The sequence below is a fragment of the Numenius arquata genome, chromosome 5 (assembly GCF_964106895.1).
Source record: "Numenius arquata chromosome 5, bNumArq3.hap1.1, whole genome shotgun sequence".
NCBI classification, from domain to species: Eukaryota; Metazoa; Chordata; class Aves; order Charadriiformes; family Scolopacidae; genus Numenius; species Numenius arquata.
Genome location: NC_133580.1, coordinates 773,608 through 794,019, shown reverse-complemented (window position 1 = coordinate 794,019; position 20,412 = coordinate 773,608). Strand labels below are relative to the sequence as shown.

The 20,412-nt window shown below is 52.7% G+C and overlaps 1 protein-coding gene across 1 annotated transcript; it reads left to right on the top strand.

Annotated features, from left to right (window-relative positions):
- The first annotated feature begins 1,949 nt into the window (after nucleotides 1–1,949).
- On the top strand, nucleotides 1,950–19,021 carry TMLHE (trimethyllysine hydroxylase, epsilon). The gene is made up of 8 exons (XM_074147671.1): nucleotides 1,950–2,202; nucleotides 7,475–7,656; nucleotides 8,511–8,687; nucleotides 9,412–9,691; nucleotides 10,823–10,942; nucleotides 14,094–14,330; nucleotides 15,008–15,146; nucleotides 16,285–19,021. Exons 2-8 carry the CDS (start codon nucleotides 7,476–7,478, stop codon nucleotides 16,414–16,416), a joined length of 1,266 nt encoding a protein of 421 aa, XP_074003772.1. The 5' UTR covers nucleotides 1,950–2,202; nucleotide 7,475; the 3' UTR covers nucleotides 16,417–19,021.
- Nucleotides 19,022–20,412: the final 1,391 nt, after the last annotated feature.

The following is a 20,412-nucleotide window of genomic DNA, read 5'->3' as shown; positions in this document are numbered from 1 at the left end:
GGGAACTGGAAGGACTCAAAAAGCCTGAATTTTGGAAAACTGGGTGTGGAAATTACGGCACAGCAGAACTATCACACTGGGGAACGCACTGGGGGCTTCGCTCGGGGGGGATGTCTACACAGGTAGCAGGGAGGGACAACTGAGGGACACAGGAGGCAGAGGAGCTGCCTGCCAGGGCTGTGGTCCCCGTCCCAGAGGGACCCAGACACACAGCACCTCCACGGACACCGGGGCTCAGCACCGCTCACGTGCCCCACGTGCTGGGTCACCCCCTCGGGGACATTCTGCCACCCCCACTGCCTGCCAGAACAGCTTGTCCCCCAGACAGGGATGTCCTAGGACACCCACCGGGCCAACCAGCCACCTGCAGGGAGGAACAGGGTCTGCAGGGGCTTCTCCTCAGCACCACAGCCGAGGAAGACAACTGCTGATGGGACGAGCAGAGGAGACAGACGAGAGTGTCCACTCCTCCACAGAAACATCACCTTTCAAGCTTATGACAGGATGGGTTCAAGCCATCCACACGTAACCAACCCTCAGCGCTCCAGTGCCACCATGTGTCACATTCTCCCACCGAGCCCCGCGGTGTGTCCCCTGCCCGGGGCAGGGTGACAGCAGGCCTGGCCGGGAGAAGCTCCAGGGCACCCTCAGGGCTGGGAACACACTCCCAGCCAGGCGGCGGGGAGGCGGCGGCCGCCACCGCCGGGACGAGGCGGCCCTCCAGCGGGCGGACCCGCGGCCCGCCCGCCTCTGCCTCCCGGCTCCGCACCTCCCCCGCACGCGAGTCGGCGTTGCGGCGCCTTTAGATAAAAATCAGCATTTTATACCCCAAAAAGCCGGTGTCTGACCCCCCGCCCCCCGTCCCCGGCCGGTGCCTGCAGCTCCCGGCAGCTCCACGGGGCCCAACCCTGCGGCCATGACCAACATGGCGGCCCCGGCGCAGCGCGCACGCGCCGCCCCGTGACGCACACCCAGCGACGTTCTACACTGCGCTGTGCCTCTCTATGGTCTCCCCCCGGGGTGCTCTACGGTTAAAGCCGTGTAAGCGGCTCCTCGCGTTCATCGCCCGCCGGCGGGAGCCTCTCCACAGCCACTCTCCGTGCGCAGGGACTTTCCGCCGCTCTCGCCGTCTCCACGCTCTCAGGACACCCGGGTCTCCATGCGGCGCTCTATCCGCCCCTAGCTCTCGATGGTACGTGTGGCGCTCTATCCGCCCCCCAACTCTCTATGGTGCGTTGGGCGCTCTATACGACGGCCTCCCAGCCCTTTATAGCCACCGGAGCAGCGCACGGTAGCGTTTCCTTTTGCTGTCCGGTGCGGACCGTGCTTTTCCCCTCTCCCGCGGAGCGCGGCGCTTGCCTGGCCCCTGTTGCCCCCATTCCCCCGTCACCCCATCCCGTCTCTATGGTGCGGGCTTTCTACCCCCTCCCCACCGGCTGCTCTCTGTGGTGGGCGACGCTCTAGCCGGGGCCGCCCGCGCTCGGTGGTGTGGCCCCGCCCCGGGGCGGCCCCCGCCGCCGTTTGACGCCGCCTGAGGCGGCCCCGGCCCCGCCGCCGTTACCCGGCCCGGCCGCGCCGCAGCCCCGCGGCCTCGGGGACCGGGAGCGCCGCTCAGGAGGAGCCGGGGCGGCCCCGAGCTCCGGGGGAGCTGCCGAGGTGGGTCGGGGCCTGAGGGAGAGCCCAGCTCTGGTGCTGGGGCTGGGCGGGGGTCGGGCCTGGCGCTCGGCGGGACCGGGTCTGACGCTCGGCGGGGCCTGGCCCGTATCCTCCCCCCCCCGCCCCTTCCCGGGGCCCGTCCCCCCCCTCTCCCGGGAACCCTTGTGCTGCTGCCGGGGCCGGAGGTGGCAGCGGGGAGGCTGCTCCTGGGTGGCCTCAGCTGAGGGACCCCGGAGCTTAAAGTTGCGGTTTCTAACGCGGCTCTTTCTTTGTATTTTTTTTTTCTCTAAAAGGTCAGCGAGACCCGGATTTAAGAGCCCGTGGCTCCTCAGATCGCGTCGGTTTTCTGATGTACGTGCAGCAGTAAATGTGTAGAAGTTTTCCAGTAGCGATTTTGGCCTGGTAGGTGCAGGGAACAGGAGAAGGAGCAGGGAAGAGCCGTGACCACCGGTGGAGACCGTCTGTATTTTGGTCAACGTCCCGAGCCCCTCTGAAGCCTCGCTCCATCTTTTCCCTGGGCTCAGCCCCGTGATCGCACAGTCCCAGGTAACGTGAACTATCCCGGGTAACTGTCTCCTGTGGGGACAGGCTGAGAGAGTTGGGGGGTTCAGCCTGGAGAAGAGAAGGCTCCGGGGAGACCTTCGAGCCCCTTCCAGTCCCTCAAGGGGCTCCAGGAAAGCTGGGGAGGGACTCTGGATCAGGGAGGGGAGTCATAGGAGGAGGGGGAAGGGTTTGACACTGAAAGAGGGGAGAGTGAGATGAGATCTGGGGAAGAACTTCTTTGCTGTGAGGGTGGTGAGAGCCTGGCCCAGGTTGCCCAGAGAAGCTGTGGCTGCCCCATCCCTGGAGGGGTTCAAGGCCAGGTTGGAGGGGGCTTGGAGCAACCTGGTGTGGTGGGAGGTGTCCCTGCCCAGGGCAGGGGGTGGCACTGGATGGGCCTTAAGGTCCCTTTCAACCCAAACCAGTCTATGAACGTGAGGTGACCCAGAGTTCAGCCAGGGATTAAGATGTCAGATCCCGTTAGTCTGTGAATTAAAGCTTGGAGCTCGTGGGCAGAGCTGTTTTCTCTCCTTCCTTGGTAAAAGAAAACGCCTCCCTGGCCAGGAGAGCTGCCTGGCCCCTCTCTGCCAGGGCAGGACCCAGGGCGGGTGAATTAAGTGATTTAATAATAGGAGTTTACTGCAGTAAGTATCCCTGTGGGGGAGATAGACCACGAGGGCTGGCTGCTTCACTGGAAAAAAGAATTAGAGCTTGTTTCTGTTACACTCTGCGGCCTGAGAGGGCTTTGCTTGAGATAGATGGAGAAACTGCCAAGAGGAGACTGCAATAAGGTTATGGGAAGGGGGGATCTGGAGCCAGGTGGTTGGTGTTAAAAGTGGGGTGAGCAGATAATTACCTTCTAGGAAAATGAAGTAGCTGTGAAGCTGGCAGTGTCTGGGATGTCTTTATTAGCTCCTTAATTTAATTGAAGTCCCTTGCGAGGCAGGGCTGGAGGGGGAATCTGATTCCTGACAGCTGAGGTCTAATAGAGTTGTCTGCTGGGGGGGGCAGGAGCCGTTCTCAGCAGGGGACAGTCCATCTGCCTTTTGTTCCTTTTGTAATTAATAGGTAAGCTGGGCAGGCTCGGGCTCTTAAACCTTTAACTCTGCTGGCAATGGTGTGTCTGAGATGCCAGCCATCCCCGGGGGGTGTTTGTCACCTGGGTCAGTGAACTTTGGGCTCCTCTGGTTCTGGCAGAGCCCTCTCGAGGCAGCAGCTCCGTCTCGGCCTTTGCAGCCTCCTCTTCTTATCCGTGTTCCCGTCGCTCCAGCAGTGGCTCTGCGTGGCGTTCGGGTGCGTATTCCGAAGCAGGTAGAAATGTCAGATGAAATGAGCCCTATGTAGCCCAGAGGCCGGCAGGACGTGTGATCTCTCTGAGATTCGCAGCCGGTATTTCTCAGGCTGCCTTGGAAAAACAACTTCTTTTCTCTTTCTCTCTCTTTTTGAAGTGTAAGCCTGGTTGTGCTACTGAAATTTTCCTCTTTCTTACGGAGCAGAAACCTTTGCTTTAACCAGATGCTGCTGGCAATGAAAAGGGATGGGTGAGTGTAAGCAGCTGGGTGTTTGGAAATGCTTAATGAAGAAGAGATTAAATTTTTTTTCAGATGCCAAATGAGCTTGAAAAAAGGCTGGACACAGTGTCATGGAGCAATGGAGCGGGTGTGACCACAGTGCCATCGGTCAGGGCATCAGAGCAGCCTCCCCAATGCCAGCTGGTGTCACCCTGGTCCTGCAAGGTTTTGGCTAAAAGCTGACTAAAGACCACAGATTTGTGTGATTTCTCCTTCCATATATGTTTACCTTGCTGAAACTATTTGGTTACTAATTTTTTCAGCCTGCTATTTTAATTTGCTCAAAACAGGAATTGTGGTTTTTTTATCAAAGAGCTTAAATCCCAGCATTGGTTACTTCCAATGCTGCTTGTGTCAGCCGTGAGACAAACTGCTGTGGCGGGAAGTCTCCTGGACACACCGCCCCCCCGTGAGGCCCACTCTTCCTTCCTCCTCCTCTCACAGCCTGTCCCTTGTCTTTTTCTCTCAAGAGACTTATGGTAATTCCTCAAATCACAAAATATTAGAGTTTTCTGTCTTTCCCTCCGTCACCCACAGCTCTGTTCACCCTGTCGCTTGTAGTGTGGGTTCTGTGCATGCTCCTGTTTTTCATCCACCTTGTGCTGGGCTCTTGGATGGGACAAGCCACAAAAAAAGATGTTAATATTTAATATCTGCAGGGGATTTCATCTTGCTTGGGCAGCGGGGCAGACTTGGGAATTGAACACCTCTCCCTTCTCAAAGTCCACTTGCGTTTATGCACAGGGTAGTTCAATGTCTTCTCCCTCCTGCCCTTTTTTTTGAATTTCAAGGGAAATTTTGTCTTGAAACCTCGCAGCTGCTGCCTGTTGCTGTTGCCCAGGTGAGCTGCACGTGGTCTGCACAACATAAAGATGAGGTAAATGGGAGGCCTGGGGGAAAGCGTTACCTGTTCACATCACTAATCCCAGCCAGGAGAGAGCCATTAGCTCTGATTAAACAAACACACAGGCAAAATGTAAATCCTATCTAATTATATAGATTTTTTTTTTTGTTTCCAGCTCCAGTATCTCTTGGAGAGATTTAATTTAAGGCTTCTCTCTGAGCTGTTTGTGGTGTCTGCTTCCAGCGAGAACAGCAGAGAGGCAAGAGGTCTCAGTGATCAGATTAAATATCTGGGTCACTTACCATTACCTGTGCTCATTCCCTGGTGAGGTTTGATATTGGAAGAGAAGGAGATAAAAGGAACACGTGCAGAGAGCGATAACCGCAGCTGGAGCTGCCCCGGGCAGAGGCCACTTTCTAAATGGGTTTGTAGATGAGCTTTTCCTGTCACTTTTGGGCCCTGTGTGAGGTGATATCGGGGGTGTGCAAACAAGCTTCCTGCTTTCCCCCCCCTCTGTTGGGTTAGTGGATAATTCTTCATATCCAAAAGCCAGCCTGGGCAGAGTCTTCCCTCTTCTGTGTCTTTCTCAAAGAATAGTCTTGAGCTTTGTGAGTTGTAACGCTTGGTGCAGGAAGTTAAATCACTTCTTTAAGCTTTGTAAAGCCTATAAACATCATAGTCAATTCCTGGGTTTGTATAGCTGCGTATTTTCTTCGCTTAGTTATTAAGCTTGCATGTCAACATTGGCGAATTCTTTTTCCTAAACTAAATTTTGAAAGCTGGGGTGGGTTGGAGAGCATTCTCCCAGAACTCAACCTTGGCATTTCGACAAAAACTGATATTCTGGAGAGCACCAAAGGGGAAAAGCGAGTGTTCTTGTGTCTCTTCAGCTGCCCGGTGACTCCAGCTCAGGCTGTGCATGTTCTCTGGTACCCCCATTTCTCTGTAGTGGAGTCTTTTGGGACGTTGCAGCTCAGTCAGCACCTATAAAGAGTTCCAGGGGCTTCGCAGCAGCATTGGAAGTGCAGGGAGAGCTCGGTCACTGTGGGCGCTGGGCAGGGAGGAAAGAGCTCCTGGTGCCTCCGCTCCTGCTGTGGGGAGCGAAACATCACCCTCTGCTTGAAACCAGCTGCTCTGCAGGACAGCCTGGTTCCCTGCCACCTGTTGAGGGGGGAGTGTTGTGTTTTAGCAGCCACAGAAATCAGAAACCTGTGAGTCAGTCTTTCTGCAGCGCTAAAGCTGTTGGTGATCTGTGCACAGGCCGTGGCCAAGAACCCTGCAAAACTCAACAGCTGAATAGTCTGCGTTTTAATCACAAACCACATTCTCTTTAGGTAAATGCTTCCACTTTTTTTTTTTTTTTTTTCCTAGAGCTGGCTGTCTGTATTTTATTTTTTTCCTACTTGGCAAGTTGTTGCCTGGGAATATGGCCCCTCTCTTGATTTTTGTTGTTATTACCAATTTTTGAGATCTCTGCACTGAGTCAGCTGTGGAGAAGCAGGCTGGACAGCCAAAGCACCGGTGTCTCTACTCTTCGGTTGAGAAAATGAAGGAAAATCAGAAGTCTAGGACAAGAAATGCTTTCTGAGTCTGCGTATCAGCCGGTGATACCGTGTTTCTGTGCGCATCAGACCAAAGCGCTGTTAAAATCCTGCTGGGTTCAGCCCTGACCTCCAGGACTTCATGAACATGAACAGGGCGTTTGGACCGTGGCTTCATATCTTAAAACCTGTAAGGTTTCTGCCCTTGCTCTTAGTATTGAAGCGTTGTTACAGATCTCCCCCTGAGAAAGCACCTTTTAATCTGTAGCCCAAGGTTAACCACGGCGGGTTTCTCTTCCACGCCAGCTGTGTCCTTCAGAGGAAATAGAGATTTTTCTCCCTCCTCATTGTTTTGCAAACTTTTTCTAAAAGTGACCTAATTAGTGATTCCTCTAATTCTTGCTTTTCTACCCGAGGTCACTTTTTTCTACTTCCCTGATCCCTCTAGTTCTGTCCGGGAACGGTGAATTCCAACTGGAAAGGCTGGAGAGGGGACACGACCTGCAGAAGATGAGGTTCTGTTGAAGTTTTCCACAAGAGCATCGAACACGCGGCTGCCTCTGCTGGAATTGCTTTGCCAGATAAATCCTGGGATCTCATTTGTTTCTTCTCAGGACTCTTTTCTGCTGTGGTTTATGGTGGTCACAAAATAAACAAGACACCCTTGTCTCCTCCTCCCGTTTCCAGCTGATGGGCATGGACTGGATTAGCTTGTTTAAAAAATTCATTGACCCCCTAATGGTTAATTCCCTGTTGCTTCCATCACATGCCGTTTTCGAGGGCAGCAAGTTTTCACATGCGACTTCACGGTCTCCCTCCTCCTCTGGGGTGTTGGTGGTGTCTGCAAAAGTATCTGCCACTGGTCAAAACAAGGGTAAAGCACCCCATTTTGTGGAGACTGCTGTGTACTCTGGGCGTTTTTAAGAATCACCGTGGATTGTAGGCGCTGGGAAAAGCTTGGCAGCCTGATTGCCTTCTCACTGGGAGAGTGCAGAAGTGACGCTGGTGCTCAGACTTAGCAGTGAAGGAGTTTAATACCAGACTCTCCAAACTCTGTTTGGTTGTTTTTCATGTCCAAACAGTGCCTGGGAGGTGACTTGCTCCTCTGGCCAGGCTGCCAGTCATCATACCTACTTCTTTTCTTCCTTCTCGATGGACTAGTTCTCACTTGCCTCTTTATCCATAGACTATAAATCACGCAGGATAATACCCTCTTTCCCAGAAGTGCTTACGGTGCTGGTGTAAGAGCACAGAGATCCAGCTGGGGTTGCGATGCAGAAGCACAGCGGAGTCACCTCATTCTTTCCTCTCTCTCTCCTCAGGATGTGGTGCAAGAGGCTGGGGTGGCTCTTCAGGGCACCGTCCCAGCCCAGGGGAAGCATGAGACATGGCTCGCTGTGGCTGCCCCATGACAGAAGGACTGTCCCCGCTGCCCCAGCTCGCTGCCATCACACGGCCTCAGAGTCCCTCAAGTGTGCCTGGCAGTTACATGGTGACCATCTAGGTAGGTGTATTGGGTGTGTGCCTCCCTGCTTTCAAGTCAGTTTGGGGAAAGGAGGGAGATTTTCCTGACCTTGCTCCCCAGGAGCGATTTATTTTATTTTTGCTGAAGTGGCCTGTGTTAGAGGGATGCACACTGGAGTCTGTTTTGTATTCCCTTTGGGAATTCTCAGAGGCAGGACAGAGCAGGTTCATCTGCTGACGATAAGTCTGCTGATAAACAAGGCAATGCTATATCAGAAATCAGACCAATTCCTGAACAATAACTGCATCTGAGCCTTGCCCTCTCAGTCCCTTGTTTTCTGTGTGATGCTCTGGGTTCTGGCTTCCATCGGGATGGCCGGTCCGGTCTGTGCCCAGCTCTCTCGCCCCCACCTGTGCAGGTTTTCCTTAAAACACTGATGGTGAAACACAGTTGTTAGAGCAGGTTTGGAAGCAGCCTGTCTGTGCCTGGATGGAAAGGGTTATCAAACACTGGAACGGGCTTCCCAGGGCAGTGGTGGAATCACCATCCCTGGAGGGATTTAAAAGCCGGGCAGACATGGTGCTGAGTGGTGGGCTTGGCAGTGTTGAGTTGATCACTGGACTCGATCTGAAAGGTTTCTTCCAACCCAGGCAATTCTGTGATTCTAAGAAGGGAGACCATGGCAAGATCACTGACAGCCAGACCTTCTGTGAAGATATTCTGCCTCATCTTCATCATGTGCCACCTTAATTTATGTACAGAGATGCGAAGTCTAACAGTCTCTCCTCCCCCCTGTGGGTGGGATCCTAACCTGTGGACTCTCAGCTTCAGTTCCTGCCTTTGTTTTTTCTCTCTGTTTGCACCAGCACATCCTTCTTTGTCCTTCTTTGCAGAGCTCAGGTATGCAAACACCCTGATGCGCTTTGATTTTGTCTGGCTGCGGGACCACTGCCGCTCGGCATCCTGCTACAACGCCAAGACCAACCAGCGCAGCCTGGACACGGCAAGCGTGGACCTGGCAATAAAACCCAAGGCCGTCCGGGTGGACGAGACCACGCTCTTCCTCACCTGTAAGTAGTAGAGTGACCGTACCCTGCGGGTTTTATGGGCCACTAGCTCGGAGGGAGCCTCCCGGATGGATCCCATTCTGGGAGAGGGCAGCCTTGTCCCTAAATCAGCAGTTAGTTTGGGCAGAGATAGAGCCATGAGCAGACCTCAAACTCTGCTCATCTGAGCTGTGCTGTTACTGTAAACACATCTCAGTCTTGAATTTTTGTCTGTTTTTCCTCCCCCCGGCCTCTTTTGGGTAGAGATGTTGTGTATCTTCAGGGTCTGGGTGTTTTACTGGTTGGTTTGAACACCACAGCGATGTGGGTGGTGAACAGGTTGGTCAAGAAACGATTGTTTTCCTGACCCTGTCCTATTTGAGCTGCTGTCCCTGATCTGAATTCCCATCTTCTGACCTTTCTTCTCAGCTTCCCAGCTGCTTTCTACCTTTTGTTGCAGTTTAGCGTTATTTATGGCCTTGATCTTGGTGCTTTACTTCTCCTTGGAGTCCTGTCACTAGAAAACAAAACCACTGAAGTAGAGACACTTAGCTCTGAATTAGGAGTTGTTGCAGCAGGGGTAGCTTGTGGCCTTAACCAGATAATATTTTGGGTGGCATCAGGGTGCAAAGAGCCTGTCACCAAGCAAAATTAAAAGGGTGAGGGCTGTCCCAGGCTGAGCAGTGACCACAATGTGGGGCTGTTCAGTGGGATTGCAGTGACTGTGACCCCTCTCCCCCTGCCGAAGGGCCGGACGGGCACGTGACGCGCTATGGGCTGGAGTGGCTGGTGAAGAACAGCTACGAGGGGCAGAAGCAGCAGGTCATGCACCCGCGGATTCTCTGGAACGCAGACATCTACCGCCAGGCCCAGGTGCCCTCCGTGGACTGCCGGAGTTTCCTGGAGACAGACGAGGGGCTGAAGGAGTTCTTGCGGAACTTCCTGCTGTACGGGATTGCGTTTGTAGAGAACGTCGCTCCCACCAAAGAGGACACGGAAATCTTGGCGGAAAGGATCAGCTTGATCAGGTAAGCGGGGCTGCCCTGGGAGGCCACTGTCGGTGTTGTAGAGGAGCCGTGGAGCGTAGATGGGTTTTTTTGTTCAGAAAGGGGCTGCCCTCCTATCCCTGTATATTGTGCAGTGCGGCCTGGTTTGTGAACAAAATCTGGGTCTTCTACAGCCTCTGGCCAGTCCACTTGAGCTGAGATGGAGTATTTCACTGTGGGATCCGGCCTCTTTTTAGGGAGGAGCCTGGAGTCACTAAATTGTGGAGCTGCCTTGGGAGCATGTGGTGACTTTTGTGATAGTGGGACTGTGCACAGAGGAGCAACTGAAGGAAGCTGCCTGTCTGGGAAGGCTTGGGCTTTGCAGAGAGAGACATTTCCTGTTATGACTTGAAAGGTCAGGAGGGCAGCCCTGGCCCTGGGAGCCGGGCAGATCAGAAACAATTTGTAGCTCTCACTAAAGAAAAGTATTGAGAAATATTTCTTCTGTGTTTGTTTAAAACACACCAGCAGCCTGGCAAGCTGGGCTCTGAGCTTCAAGATGTATCCAAGCTGCAGGAACAGTTTAACTTCCCTTGGGCCACTGGAAGAGGAGGGATTTCTTTTAATGAATAGTTGCTCCAAATAGAAATGAGGGGCTCTGAGGAATAACCAGCCAACTTTTTCCTCTGGGTACCCTCACCCTGTAGCCCCTGAGTGCTGTTTGTCCTTGTTTTCTCTCTGTTCCCTTTTGTGCATGTTCTAGGGGAGAGACGGGGAGAAATGCAGGATCCTAAGAACAAGAAATGGGATTACTGGACAACCCCACAGTGGTACAAGCAAGGGCCAGCTGCGTTCTGGCACCTCCTTGTGTCACTCAGCGGCTTCCTTGATTTGACTGGGGCTGGTGTTTGGTGTGGAAAGATCCTCTGTTTTTGTGGAGGGGAAGAAAGACTCGTTGCCATCAGTCTTTTGGGGAGGAAAGAGAAGAACTGAATACTAGAGGAGGCATTAGAAGCCCCATCTCTGGACAATATGAATTTTGTTAAGTTGTTCTGCGTTAATTTACTTGGTGCACAGGATGGAGGGGAGTAACCTCAAATTCAAAAGCGGATCTGTTTCACCACTGCGCTGACCCCCGCAGTGCTCTGTTGTAACTGCTTTCCTCTCTTGCAGGGAGACCATTTATGGCAGAATGTGGTACTTCACCTCTGACTTCTCCCGGGGAGACACGGCCTATACCAAGCTGGCTCTGGATCGTCACACAGACACCACCTACTTTCAGGAGCCTTGCGGGTAAGTGCTTCTGCTGGTTCACAGGCACACAGAGCGATTCACAGTGACACTGTTTCTGGCAGCACAGCCCTCATTGAGAGAAGTCCTGAGGAGGACTTAGGTGTTGGTGGATGAAAAGCTCAACATGTGCACTTGTAGCCCAGAAAGCCTCCCACATCCTGGGCTGCATCCCCAGCAGCGTGGCCAGCAGGGTGAGGTGGGGGATTCTGCCCCTCTGCTCTGGGGAGACCCCTCCACCCAGTGCTGCTTCCAGCTCTGGGGCCACCAACATCAGAAGGACGCGGACCTGTTGGAGCGGGGCCAGAGGAGGCCACAGCGATGTTGTGGGGGCTGGAGCCCCTCTGTTATGAGGACAGGCTGGGAGAGTTGGGGGGGTTCAGCCTGGAGAAGAGAAGGCTCCGGGGAGACCTTCGAGCCCCTTCCAGTCCCTAGAGGGGCTCTGGGAAAGCTAGGGAGGGACTCCTGATCAGGGAGGGGAGCCACAGGACAAGGGGGGACAGTTTTAAACTGAGAGAGAGGAGATTTTGATAAGACATTAGGAAGAACTTCTTTGCTGTGAGGGTGGTGAGACCCTGGCCCAGGTTGCCCAGAGAAGCTGTGGATGTTGCAAGGCTTAGCTCCTCCTGCAGCAAGGGTCCCTCACCAGCTCTTGGACAAAGCTGATGCAAAAGTTTGCTTTGACTTAATCCTGCTGACCTGGAGCCAGCATCTCTCTGGATGGCTGAGCCCTGTTAGTAGTGGCCTCCAGGGGAGGAGGGAGACCAGCTTGGGCACAGCCTGGGGTCACCGTCTCTGCCCTCCCCAGCCGTCAGTGGTACGTGCTGTGCTCACGTATTCTCTGTGCAGTCCTTCTGCTGTGGTTCAAACAGGCTGGGTTTGCATTTTGACACAGCAGTGCAGCCCTGAAGATACGCAGAACCCAGGCTTCCCCCAGACCTTCAAACTTCACACCCGTCTGTGCTTTTAAAGGCAGTTTGTAGCTTGTTTCCCAAATGCTAGTTTGCAAACTGCTTCTCTGCTGTAGCCTCTGGGCTGTGAGTTTTATACACAGCTGGAGAAAGACAGGCAGCAGCTCTGGTCATGGTTCACAGTGAAGTACAAGAGATTTAGGCTTGATTTCTAGCTTCTTTTTTTTTTTTTTGTCTGCTTTCATCTCAGTCAAGAGGGGGATCGTGAGGAAACAGCCTGGGGGAGAGCCCATGGAAATACTGTGATCTCCTATGGAACTAAGGCTACAAAGGAGTCATCCAGTCCTCGCCTCCTGCCCTGGGGCGGGATCAACTCTTCCCAAGTTGATTTGCTAAACGTCTTAGTGGGAAAGGCATGTGGTGCAGAGCTGGGAGAGCAGGGGAGGACTGAGGGGGGTGGATCTGGTGGGATGAACATAGATTTCAGAGCAGCCCTTCAGACCAGGGAAGGTCTGAGCGCTGTCCTCTGTGCCCAACCAGGCAGGAAGCTTTTGGGTGGTGGTGGTTGTCCTGAAGCAGTTCGGTGTCGGGAGCAAAGTGAGTGGATTTTATTGTGCTCTGTGGGGCTAGAAGTTTGTGCGCACACGCTTCAGGGCAGATCTCCTTGGTTTCCATCTTTTCAGTGAACCCCTGCGCTTTCGTGACCTGCACAGTGTTACCTGCTTGGCTGACTTCTTTGAGGAGCTCCCAAAATCAAATTAAAAAAGTAATTGGTAATCAGAACTTTAGCCTCCAAAAGAGCTTTGATTAAACTGCTGGGTGCCAGACCTATAGCACTCCTTAGCTATTTTTATGCTTTTCTTTGCCACTTGGAAGGGTTCACTTCAGGTAGGTGTATTCTCATCTGCAGCCAACTGAAGTAAATCAGGCAGTGACAGTAAATTACTGGGGCAAAGCATTAGCGCTTGTGATTCTGCAAAACCCTAGTTGTGCAGGAAGAACATGAATTTCTGGCTTTCCTGAGCCCCCGTCTCTGCCAGAAATCCCTTCTTCCCAGACTGTTTCAGACTCGCTTCCAAATCTCTTGAAGCAGTCTTTGACCTGCTTCTAGATGAAATGGGGTGTTTTTCGAGAAAGATGTGTTCATTTGAATGTCTGCTTTCCCCCACTGCTTTGGCCAAATCTTACAAGTCTCAAATTATTACAAAGGGTAGAGGATAGAAACTCCCCAAGCTGTGGGAGAGGCTACAGAATTATCTCACTCATCAGGTTCCGAGGGGCCTGCCCTCAGAAAGGGCTTTCTCAGTGCCCTGAGCTGCAGGAGAAGGGTTTTTGCCTTTGAGGCCCGGGGTGCCCTTTGCTCCAGTGCTTGTGGACTGACTTCGTAAAATTCTCCTGGAACTCTTGTGGTGAGAAGAGGGGTTGGAGCACCCAGGTGAAAAGGTGAGGGTGGAGCAGGGAGCTCCTGCCACATCCCGTGCCCTGGGACTGGGTTAAGAGGCCCCGAAGGGAAAGGCTTTACTCTAATGAGTGAAGCTGGCACTCTGTGACAATTGGGTGTAGGTAGCTCAGGGCAGCTCCTGAGTTTTTGTTCCCAACAGTGCGATGCCTCCTTGCTTGGATGAGGGGAAAGAGAAGCTTCAGGGAAGGGATAGAACGACAAAAGCTGAGTTTAATGGCTTCCCACTGGGAGGGGATGTCCCTGTAGGTGAGCTTCTCTCCTCCAGGCTTTCCAAAGGGTCTTTAAGGGCCTTGAGGGACTTCTCTTGTGGGACGCCAGTAAGTGATAGTCACCCTGGCCTCCCCTTGTAGTTGCTCAACAGTACAACCAGCATTTCTTTAACTGTCCTATTGTTCTGAAATGTTCTAGGGAAGTTAGTTTTATGCTTTTGAACCTCTGCATCTTATTGCCTGGACGGACATTGGGTGACACAGGCCTGATTTTACACCCCCTGAAGCCTCCCAGACTCGTGTCACTTGATTTGGGAGGTGGTGCAGGCAGTTAGTTGTGTTCTAAAAAAGCAAAATGTGTGAGGTCGGGCCTGAAGAAGTGGCAGGTACAGCCATCTCTTGCTGGTCTGTCTCCATTCATTGGGAAGTCTTCGTAAAGTGGGAAGGGCGGTGCATCCATCTACCTCTGCCAGGGTCCATGGGCGATACCGTCTGCCCACGGGACGGGCAGCTGAGGACTTTTCTCTTGTGCTCTGGGTGTACTTTAATTCTTGTTTCTTTCACCCGTGCAGCATCCAGGTGTTTCACTGCCTGAAGCACGAGGGCACGGGTGGGCGGACGCTGCTGGTGGATGGTTTCTATGCGGCAGAGCAGGTTCTGCGACAAGCCCCCGATCAGTTCGAGCTGCTCAGCAAAGTGCCCTTGAAGCACGAGTACGTTGAGAACGTGGGGGACTGTCACAACCACATGATCGGAGTTGGGCCGGTCCTCAATGTCTACCCCTGGAACAACGAGCTTTATCTGATCAGGTAACATCAACCTGAGGTCTCTCGCTTATGGGGGAGGAGAAGGGATCGTGGCAGACAGTAGTGGTTTTCCAGAAGATATTTTAAACTAAAAACCGACGTATGTTTGAGGGGCAGGGGTGAAACCACAAGAAACACCCTGCGCTTCCTTTATCGGAAGTGTCAGAACCACCGATACAAAGATGGGTGTCAGTGCTGAGCTCTGATTTTTCACTCCCGTCAGCTCCGTGCCCTCGTCTCGCTTTGTTTGAGAGCCAGTAGAATTCAGCCCTTCCCTGAAAAAGCCCCTAGAAACCAGCCTGGCACAGAGGAAATGGGGAGAGCACAGACTGGTCCCCTTCCAAAGGAAATTTGGGCTGCTTTCTGAAGCTCCAGCTTGCCCTAGTGCAGGAGGCTGTCCAACTTCCCGCTTTTGGGTTGTTTTTTTTCCTCACTTTTCTGCACAACCCTTGGTCTTGCCCGTTGCTGTGGCACATCCTGCTGTGGAAAACCAGCAGGAAGAGTTTTATGCTTGACAGTAAACTCCTCCTTCCTCCCGGTGTTGTGTAGTCTCCTGAAAGTTCTGCACTTGCAGCATAACCTCTGTAAATACTGACTGATCCTATGGGAATCCCTTTGGAAATACCTGGCTGTGCCGCTGGAGCCGTGCGGGCGGTCTCTTACCTCCTCTTTACTTTTAGGTACAATAACTACGATCGTGCCGTCATCAACACGGTGCCTTACGATGTGGTGCATCGCTGGTACGCTGCTCATCGCACGCTCACCGCCGAGCTCAGGAGACCAGAAAACGAGCTGTGGGTCAAGCTGAAGCCGGGCAAGGTGGGACTTGGAGCTGGGAGGCTCCTGTGTGTTTGGTATGGGGAGGGTGGCAGGGTGCTCCTTCGGAGTCAAGGCCGCTTGCCTTAAATTGTTCAGACAAGCTCTGCAAGCACTGCAGTTTTCCTCTTTATGACTGTTTTAAGGTGTCCTGTATTACAGTACTGGTATCTGGTGGGTGTGTTCCTACTGTCCTGAAAGAATATGAGCTTCTAGATATGGCAGAAATGTGTAATTCAGACTTGGCTCAGAGAAAAGTTAGTCCTGGGGAAGAGGAGGAAGATCTTTCCAGTCTCCAATGAGGACCCTCAGAAGCAGAGATGTTGGGAACACTTAACTCTAACTTTTTCCAGAAGAAAATTCTATTTTGATGGAAATATAAAGGTGTGGGGAGCTGAATTTCCATCTGTTGGGAGGTTATATTTGAACCCTGACATTGCCAGTGGATCAGAGGAGGCCGATGCTCCCTTCACTCTCCCAGAAATGGCTGAGGTGCCGTAGCATGCTTTGGTACTGGAAGGAAAAAGCTCTGCCCAGGATTTGAAAGGATGCTTTTGGCGGAGCTTGAAGAGCTAGAGCCACCTGTGTAGAGTTGAAGATGTTACATGCGTGGCTGCTTCCTTCAGCGGTGCCCACTGGAAGGGATTTTATTCCTATAGGGTCTAGATTCAGCCTGAACCCAAGCGAGATGCCCCACATGAGCCCCAAAAATGAAAGGGTCCAGCAGGGAAAGATGGTCATATAGGATGGAGCCCCTACACCTCCCTGTTCCCAGGGATGCCTGCGGGAAAAGTGACAAAGTAGAGGCTGAAGGTGGCCAGTTTCTGCCCATCTATTGCCCAACCACTCCAGTAGAAAAGCAAAGAAACAGCCCAGAGTTGTTTCTGTGCTGCGCTGGCTGGTGTGTCTTACCTTGTGGTTAAAGCAGCTGAGCAGAACCGCTGGCTTTCGGTGAAACAGCTGTGCTGGATCACATGGAACATCTGGCTGTGGTCTCACATGCTGTCTCTGATGGTGGTGAACAGGAGGGGCCATGCCCTTCCAGTCTGGAGGGATCTCCAGCCCCAGGACCTGTCCTCTCAGAGGTTCCTGGCGCTGCCTGTGGTGGTTGATCTTCTGACACCTTCCTCTTCCTCTGCAGGCACTCTTCATAGATAACTGGCGTGTTCTGCACGGCCGGGAAGCTTTCACGGGGTACCGCCAGCTCTGCGGCTGCTACCTGACAAGAGATGACGTGCTCAACACCGCACGCTTGCTGGGACTTCAGGCTTAGCCCACGCCACCCCCCGGGGACCTCCAGCCCCACTGTGGGGAGTTGTCGCACAGACCTCAGACACCTCCACGCTTCTCAAGCCGTTCTCGGTGGAAACCAAAGGTTACGGGAGCTTTACAGGACTGTTCTGCCTTTGAGCATGGCCGGCTCTTGCTGTCCGTGTGTCCAGCCTGGTCTTTCCAGTCTGTGTGTCCCAGCTCTGCTGGGTCAGGGTTAATCCTGCCATGGGACGTTCTCCCAGCACCTATTGAAGTGCTCCTCCAGTCAAGTGCCTTCAGGATTTGAAATCTTTGTATTTTTCCCTGTTGTTCAGCCTGTTTGTCAGCTGGCCGGTCTAGGTGTGGTGGTTTTAGCAGAGCAGAATGGAAATCATGGGGGTCTTGTCTCACTTCAGGCTGGACTTTAACCCTTGTAGAGAAAATGCAAATCTCTGGTGCCTATTTGATGAAAATACCACTACTCAACATGAGGGCTGTCGGTGTATTTCAGTGAATTCTTTCACAAACATACCATGGACGCCTGTAACAGTCACTGATAGAAGCCGTGCTGCCTGACGGGTGGCCTGGGAAGAGAACCTGGTTATAGTTGGGGTGTTCCTGAAAGGTTTGGGTTAGAAGGGAAGGGGGAAGTAGCAAGATCTGCACGTCGGGAAGGAGATGACTGTGTCAGATGAGGGATGTATTTCTGGAGTTTCCTTGACTTGCAGTAACGTAACGCCTTGTTGCACTGGGCTTGTATTGAGGGCAAAGGCACAGCAGCCACAATATTTGCTGACAAATTTCCTCCTCTGCCTGCTCTTTCCTCTTTTCTGAAGAAGGAATCGGTGTTGGGGCATCTTTACACTGGCTGCTCCATGAGGCTGTTTTCCCCAGCAGATTCTCCTGCCTGTGAAGGTCATGAACACAGAGGTGCCTTTCAGCTCCTGGTGGCTGCAGCACAGGCTGGGGTCTGGCATGTTGAAGGGCCACAGCGTAAGGAACAAAAGCAGATCCTGTCACTGTTTGAAACGTTGGAATTTTAGAGCCAAAAGAGCCTCTCTTTTAGGACTGGTCCCTTTCACTCCTGGCTTTCCCATGCAAGCAGGATGCTCTCGTGTCAAGGCATGAGATGCACATGTGCTAAACTTACTGCTCTCATTTAACCTAAATACTGAATATATAGATCCCAGTGCTGAGAGACATTCCTGAAAGCTTCCTCTTCACATGGCCTGAGGTGCCTGGTGCTGTGTCTCGCGGGATTTCCCCCCCCTAGAGGGGTGTCTGAGGGAAGGCTTGGCAGGAGGCTGTTGGTCAGAGGAGGTGAAACACCAGCAGTGGTGGCCGGCAACACAAGTGTGAAGTGAGCTGGCTTCTGCTGGGTTCCTCTCCCGGGGCCTGTGAACTGAGGCTGGGTGTTCCCTGAGCATCCTGCAGCACGTGTTCTGTTACTGTCCTCAGCAGGCGTTTCGTTTATAGGTTCCCCTGAGGTGCCAGTTACCCCGCCACGGCTTAGATGGGAAGTTTTACAAATCTTTGTTGATCATGAAGTAGCAAACTCCCTCCCAGCCACGCTCAGATGCTCCAGGGCTGGTTTCACCCGGTGCTGCTGGGCGAAGCTGTGGCCTGGAGCGTGGTGCAAGAGCTGGTGACAAAAAACAACCTCTGTGTTCATTGATGAAGGTCCCTGATCAGTGTTTGAAACCCTTGGGTAGTGGAGCCCTCTTCCAATTTATTTGAGGGTATTAAGGGTTTCCTGAGCTCTTTCTGCCTCTCTGTGCCCCCAGGCCATGAGGGAAAGTGCTTGGGCCATGTGGAAACCTTCCCTTAGTTGGTGAGATGGGCTTTACCTGCCCCAGAGGAAGGCGACCTCCCTCTCCGTCAGCTGAAAGGTGAGAACGTGCTGCTGCCCTGAGCTGGGATGTGTGGGACCATGGCCAACCCAAGAGAGAACTCACCAAAGTGTTTCGATGCCGGATTGTTGTGACGTAGGTGCCTTTCTGCCAAGGGCTGTGGTCTTCAGACACCACCCTCCTCTTCTGAGCCAACTCCGAGCCAACACACTCCTCCGGGTGATCATGTCATCTGTTTGGGGGTAAATCGTTCACCGTGAATGTAGATGAACCATGTTTCCTTATAGATATTATTGAAATGACCTCAGTTCCGCCCCCCGCCGACAGTAAGGTGTGGGGAGAGCTGTATGTTACCCTGTGCTCCCCTCTCCCCCTTCCCAAGGGGGCTGAGTTCTTCTGAAGCAGCTTCTGAGCATCAAAGTGTTATTTGAAGGAACAGGATTTCTCGGCAGTCGCTGCCCCTCCGATAGGGGCGTCTGTTGGGCCGTGTTATGGGACAGGGTCGTTTGATCTAATGATACCGGATCAGTTTTTGTAATCGAGCTTTTTCCATTCTTTAGCCCATGATTGAACTGTTTCCTTCTCCTCCCCACCGTGCTGGGGAGCCCATGTACATGTTTAAGATGTTTTCCAAAACTAAGAAATCACGTCTTCAAACAAATGATTTATAAAGTGGTCAGCTTAACAAAATCTATATTTCAGGCAATGATGAGCTTGGAAATCAGTCTGTATTTACCCTTCAGGGGTGGAATAAACGTCAGGAGCAGTGACCGATGCATCTCCCTTGGCTTCTCGTCCGTCCTTCCTTCCTTCACTGGCCACACGATGGCAGAGGAGGCAAGAAATTAATATGAAAAATTCAAGGATAAGTCCCCTGCCTGTGTGGCTTTAGGGCTAGCGGTGGCGCTGCTTCTTTCTTCTGCTGGGATCTCTCTCTCTTTATATATAAAGAGATATATATATCCTCCCATCATGCCAAAGGAGGGGGGAAAGGGGAACGGAGATGGGGAGAGCGTGGGGGGCTGATCTGAGGGTGCATGCAGAAAAATAGAGCTGCCCCATTCACCCTCCAGTGTCCCCCCCCCCCATCCCTCTGGTTGGTGTCTTGTCACCCTGGGGACCCCTTGGGATCCCTCTGCTCCCTCTGGGTGTGTAGTGCAGCCCCTCCTTCAGCTTTTGGTGCCCCCCAGAGCCCCCACTCCTTCAGTCAAACCAGAAACCCCCCTCCACGTTCCTGCTGGTGGCATCAGGAACCCCCACTTATACTCCAGTTTGCCCCAGAGTGTTGTGTTTTCCTCCCAGTTGCTCCAGAGCCCTCTCTTCGGCCCTCGGGATCCCTCTCTTTCCTCCTTGGTGCTTCCCCTCTCTGCTCCTGCTGCAGCCAGGACTCGCATAAAAAAGAAATAAAGCCGCTTTCAACCCAGCGAAGAATAGTTTGGTAGAAAAAGAAACTGCCAACAAAGGGGAAAAAAAACCAACTATATTTTGTCCTTGCAGCTGTTTGAGCCGTGCTTCCCTCAATTCTAACCCCCGTGTACTGATTTAAAAGCCTTTTCGTATATAAAAGAATGTTTTATTTCTCTGCTCGCCGCACAGAAATGATTCTTAGCGAAGCTGAAGATTATTTACATTTTTAGCTCTATTCCACACTTCTTTCTTCTTTCCTTTTTGGCCGCTGGAAAATGCGGGAGGTATTTGAGTAGGGTCATTCAGCCAAGTTAATGAAAAATGTGTTAAAGTTAGTAATTAACTGGAGTAAAAGCTATAGTTCAGACCGGACCTGGAGGCAGGGACGGGTTCGTGGTGGAAATGGAGCGATTGGAATGTACGGACAAACACCACGGAAGGAAAATAGTGGATGAATTTATCAGGGATTCCAGGAAAAAACAGATGGTGCGAGTGCTTCCCCCCAAGCGGGGTGGGAAGGGGGGCTCCTGCCCGTGGGCCGGGAAATAATAAATGTATTTAACGTTTGCAGAGCCCGGGGCGAACCTCGCAGTGACCGGACTCTCCTGGAAACTCTTAAATTCCGAAATAATCTGCAGCAAGGCAGACATCTCTCTGGAGGTGGGAGTTTTGAGCAGGGACCTGTGAGCCCCCCCTCTCCCTCGCACCGAACAATTGGTACCTGCTCATTTTACCCCATTATGTCTTTTCTCTGCACTTTT

Bases quoted from the DNA above. Each gene is read 5' to 3' on its own strand.
- TMLHE (XM_074147671.1), top strand. From the start codon at position 7,476: ATGTGGTGCAAGAGGCTGGGGTGGCTCTTCAGGGCACCGTCCCAGCCC. The intron at 9,692-10,822 runs GTAAGCGGGGCT...CCTCTCTTGCAG, and splicing joins GAAAGGATCAGCTTGATCAG to GGAGACCATTTATGGCAGAA. The intron at 15,147-16,284 runs GTGGGACTTGGA...CTTCCTCTGCAG, and splicing joins TCAAGCTGAAGCCGGGCAAG to GCACTCTTCATAGATAACTG.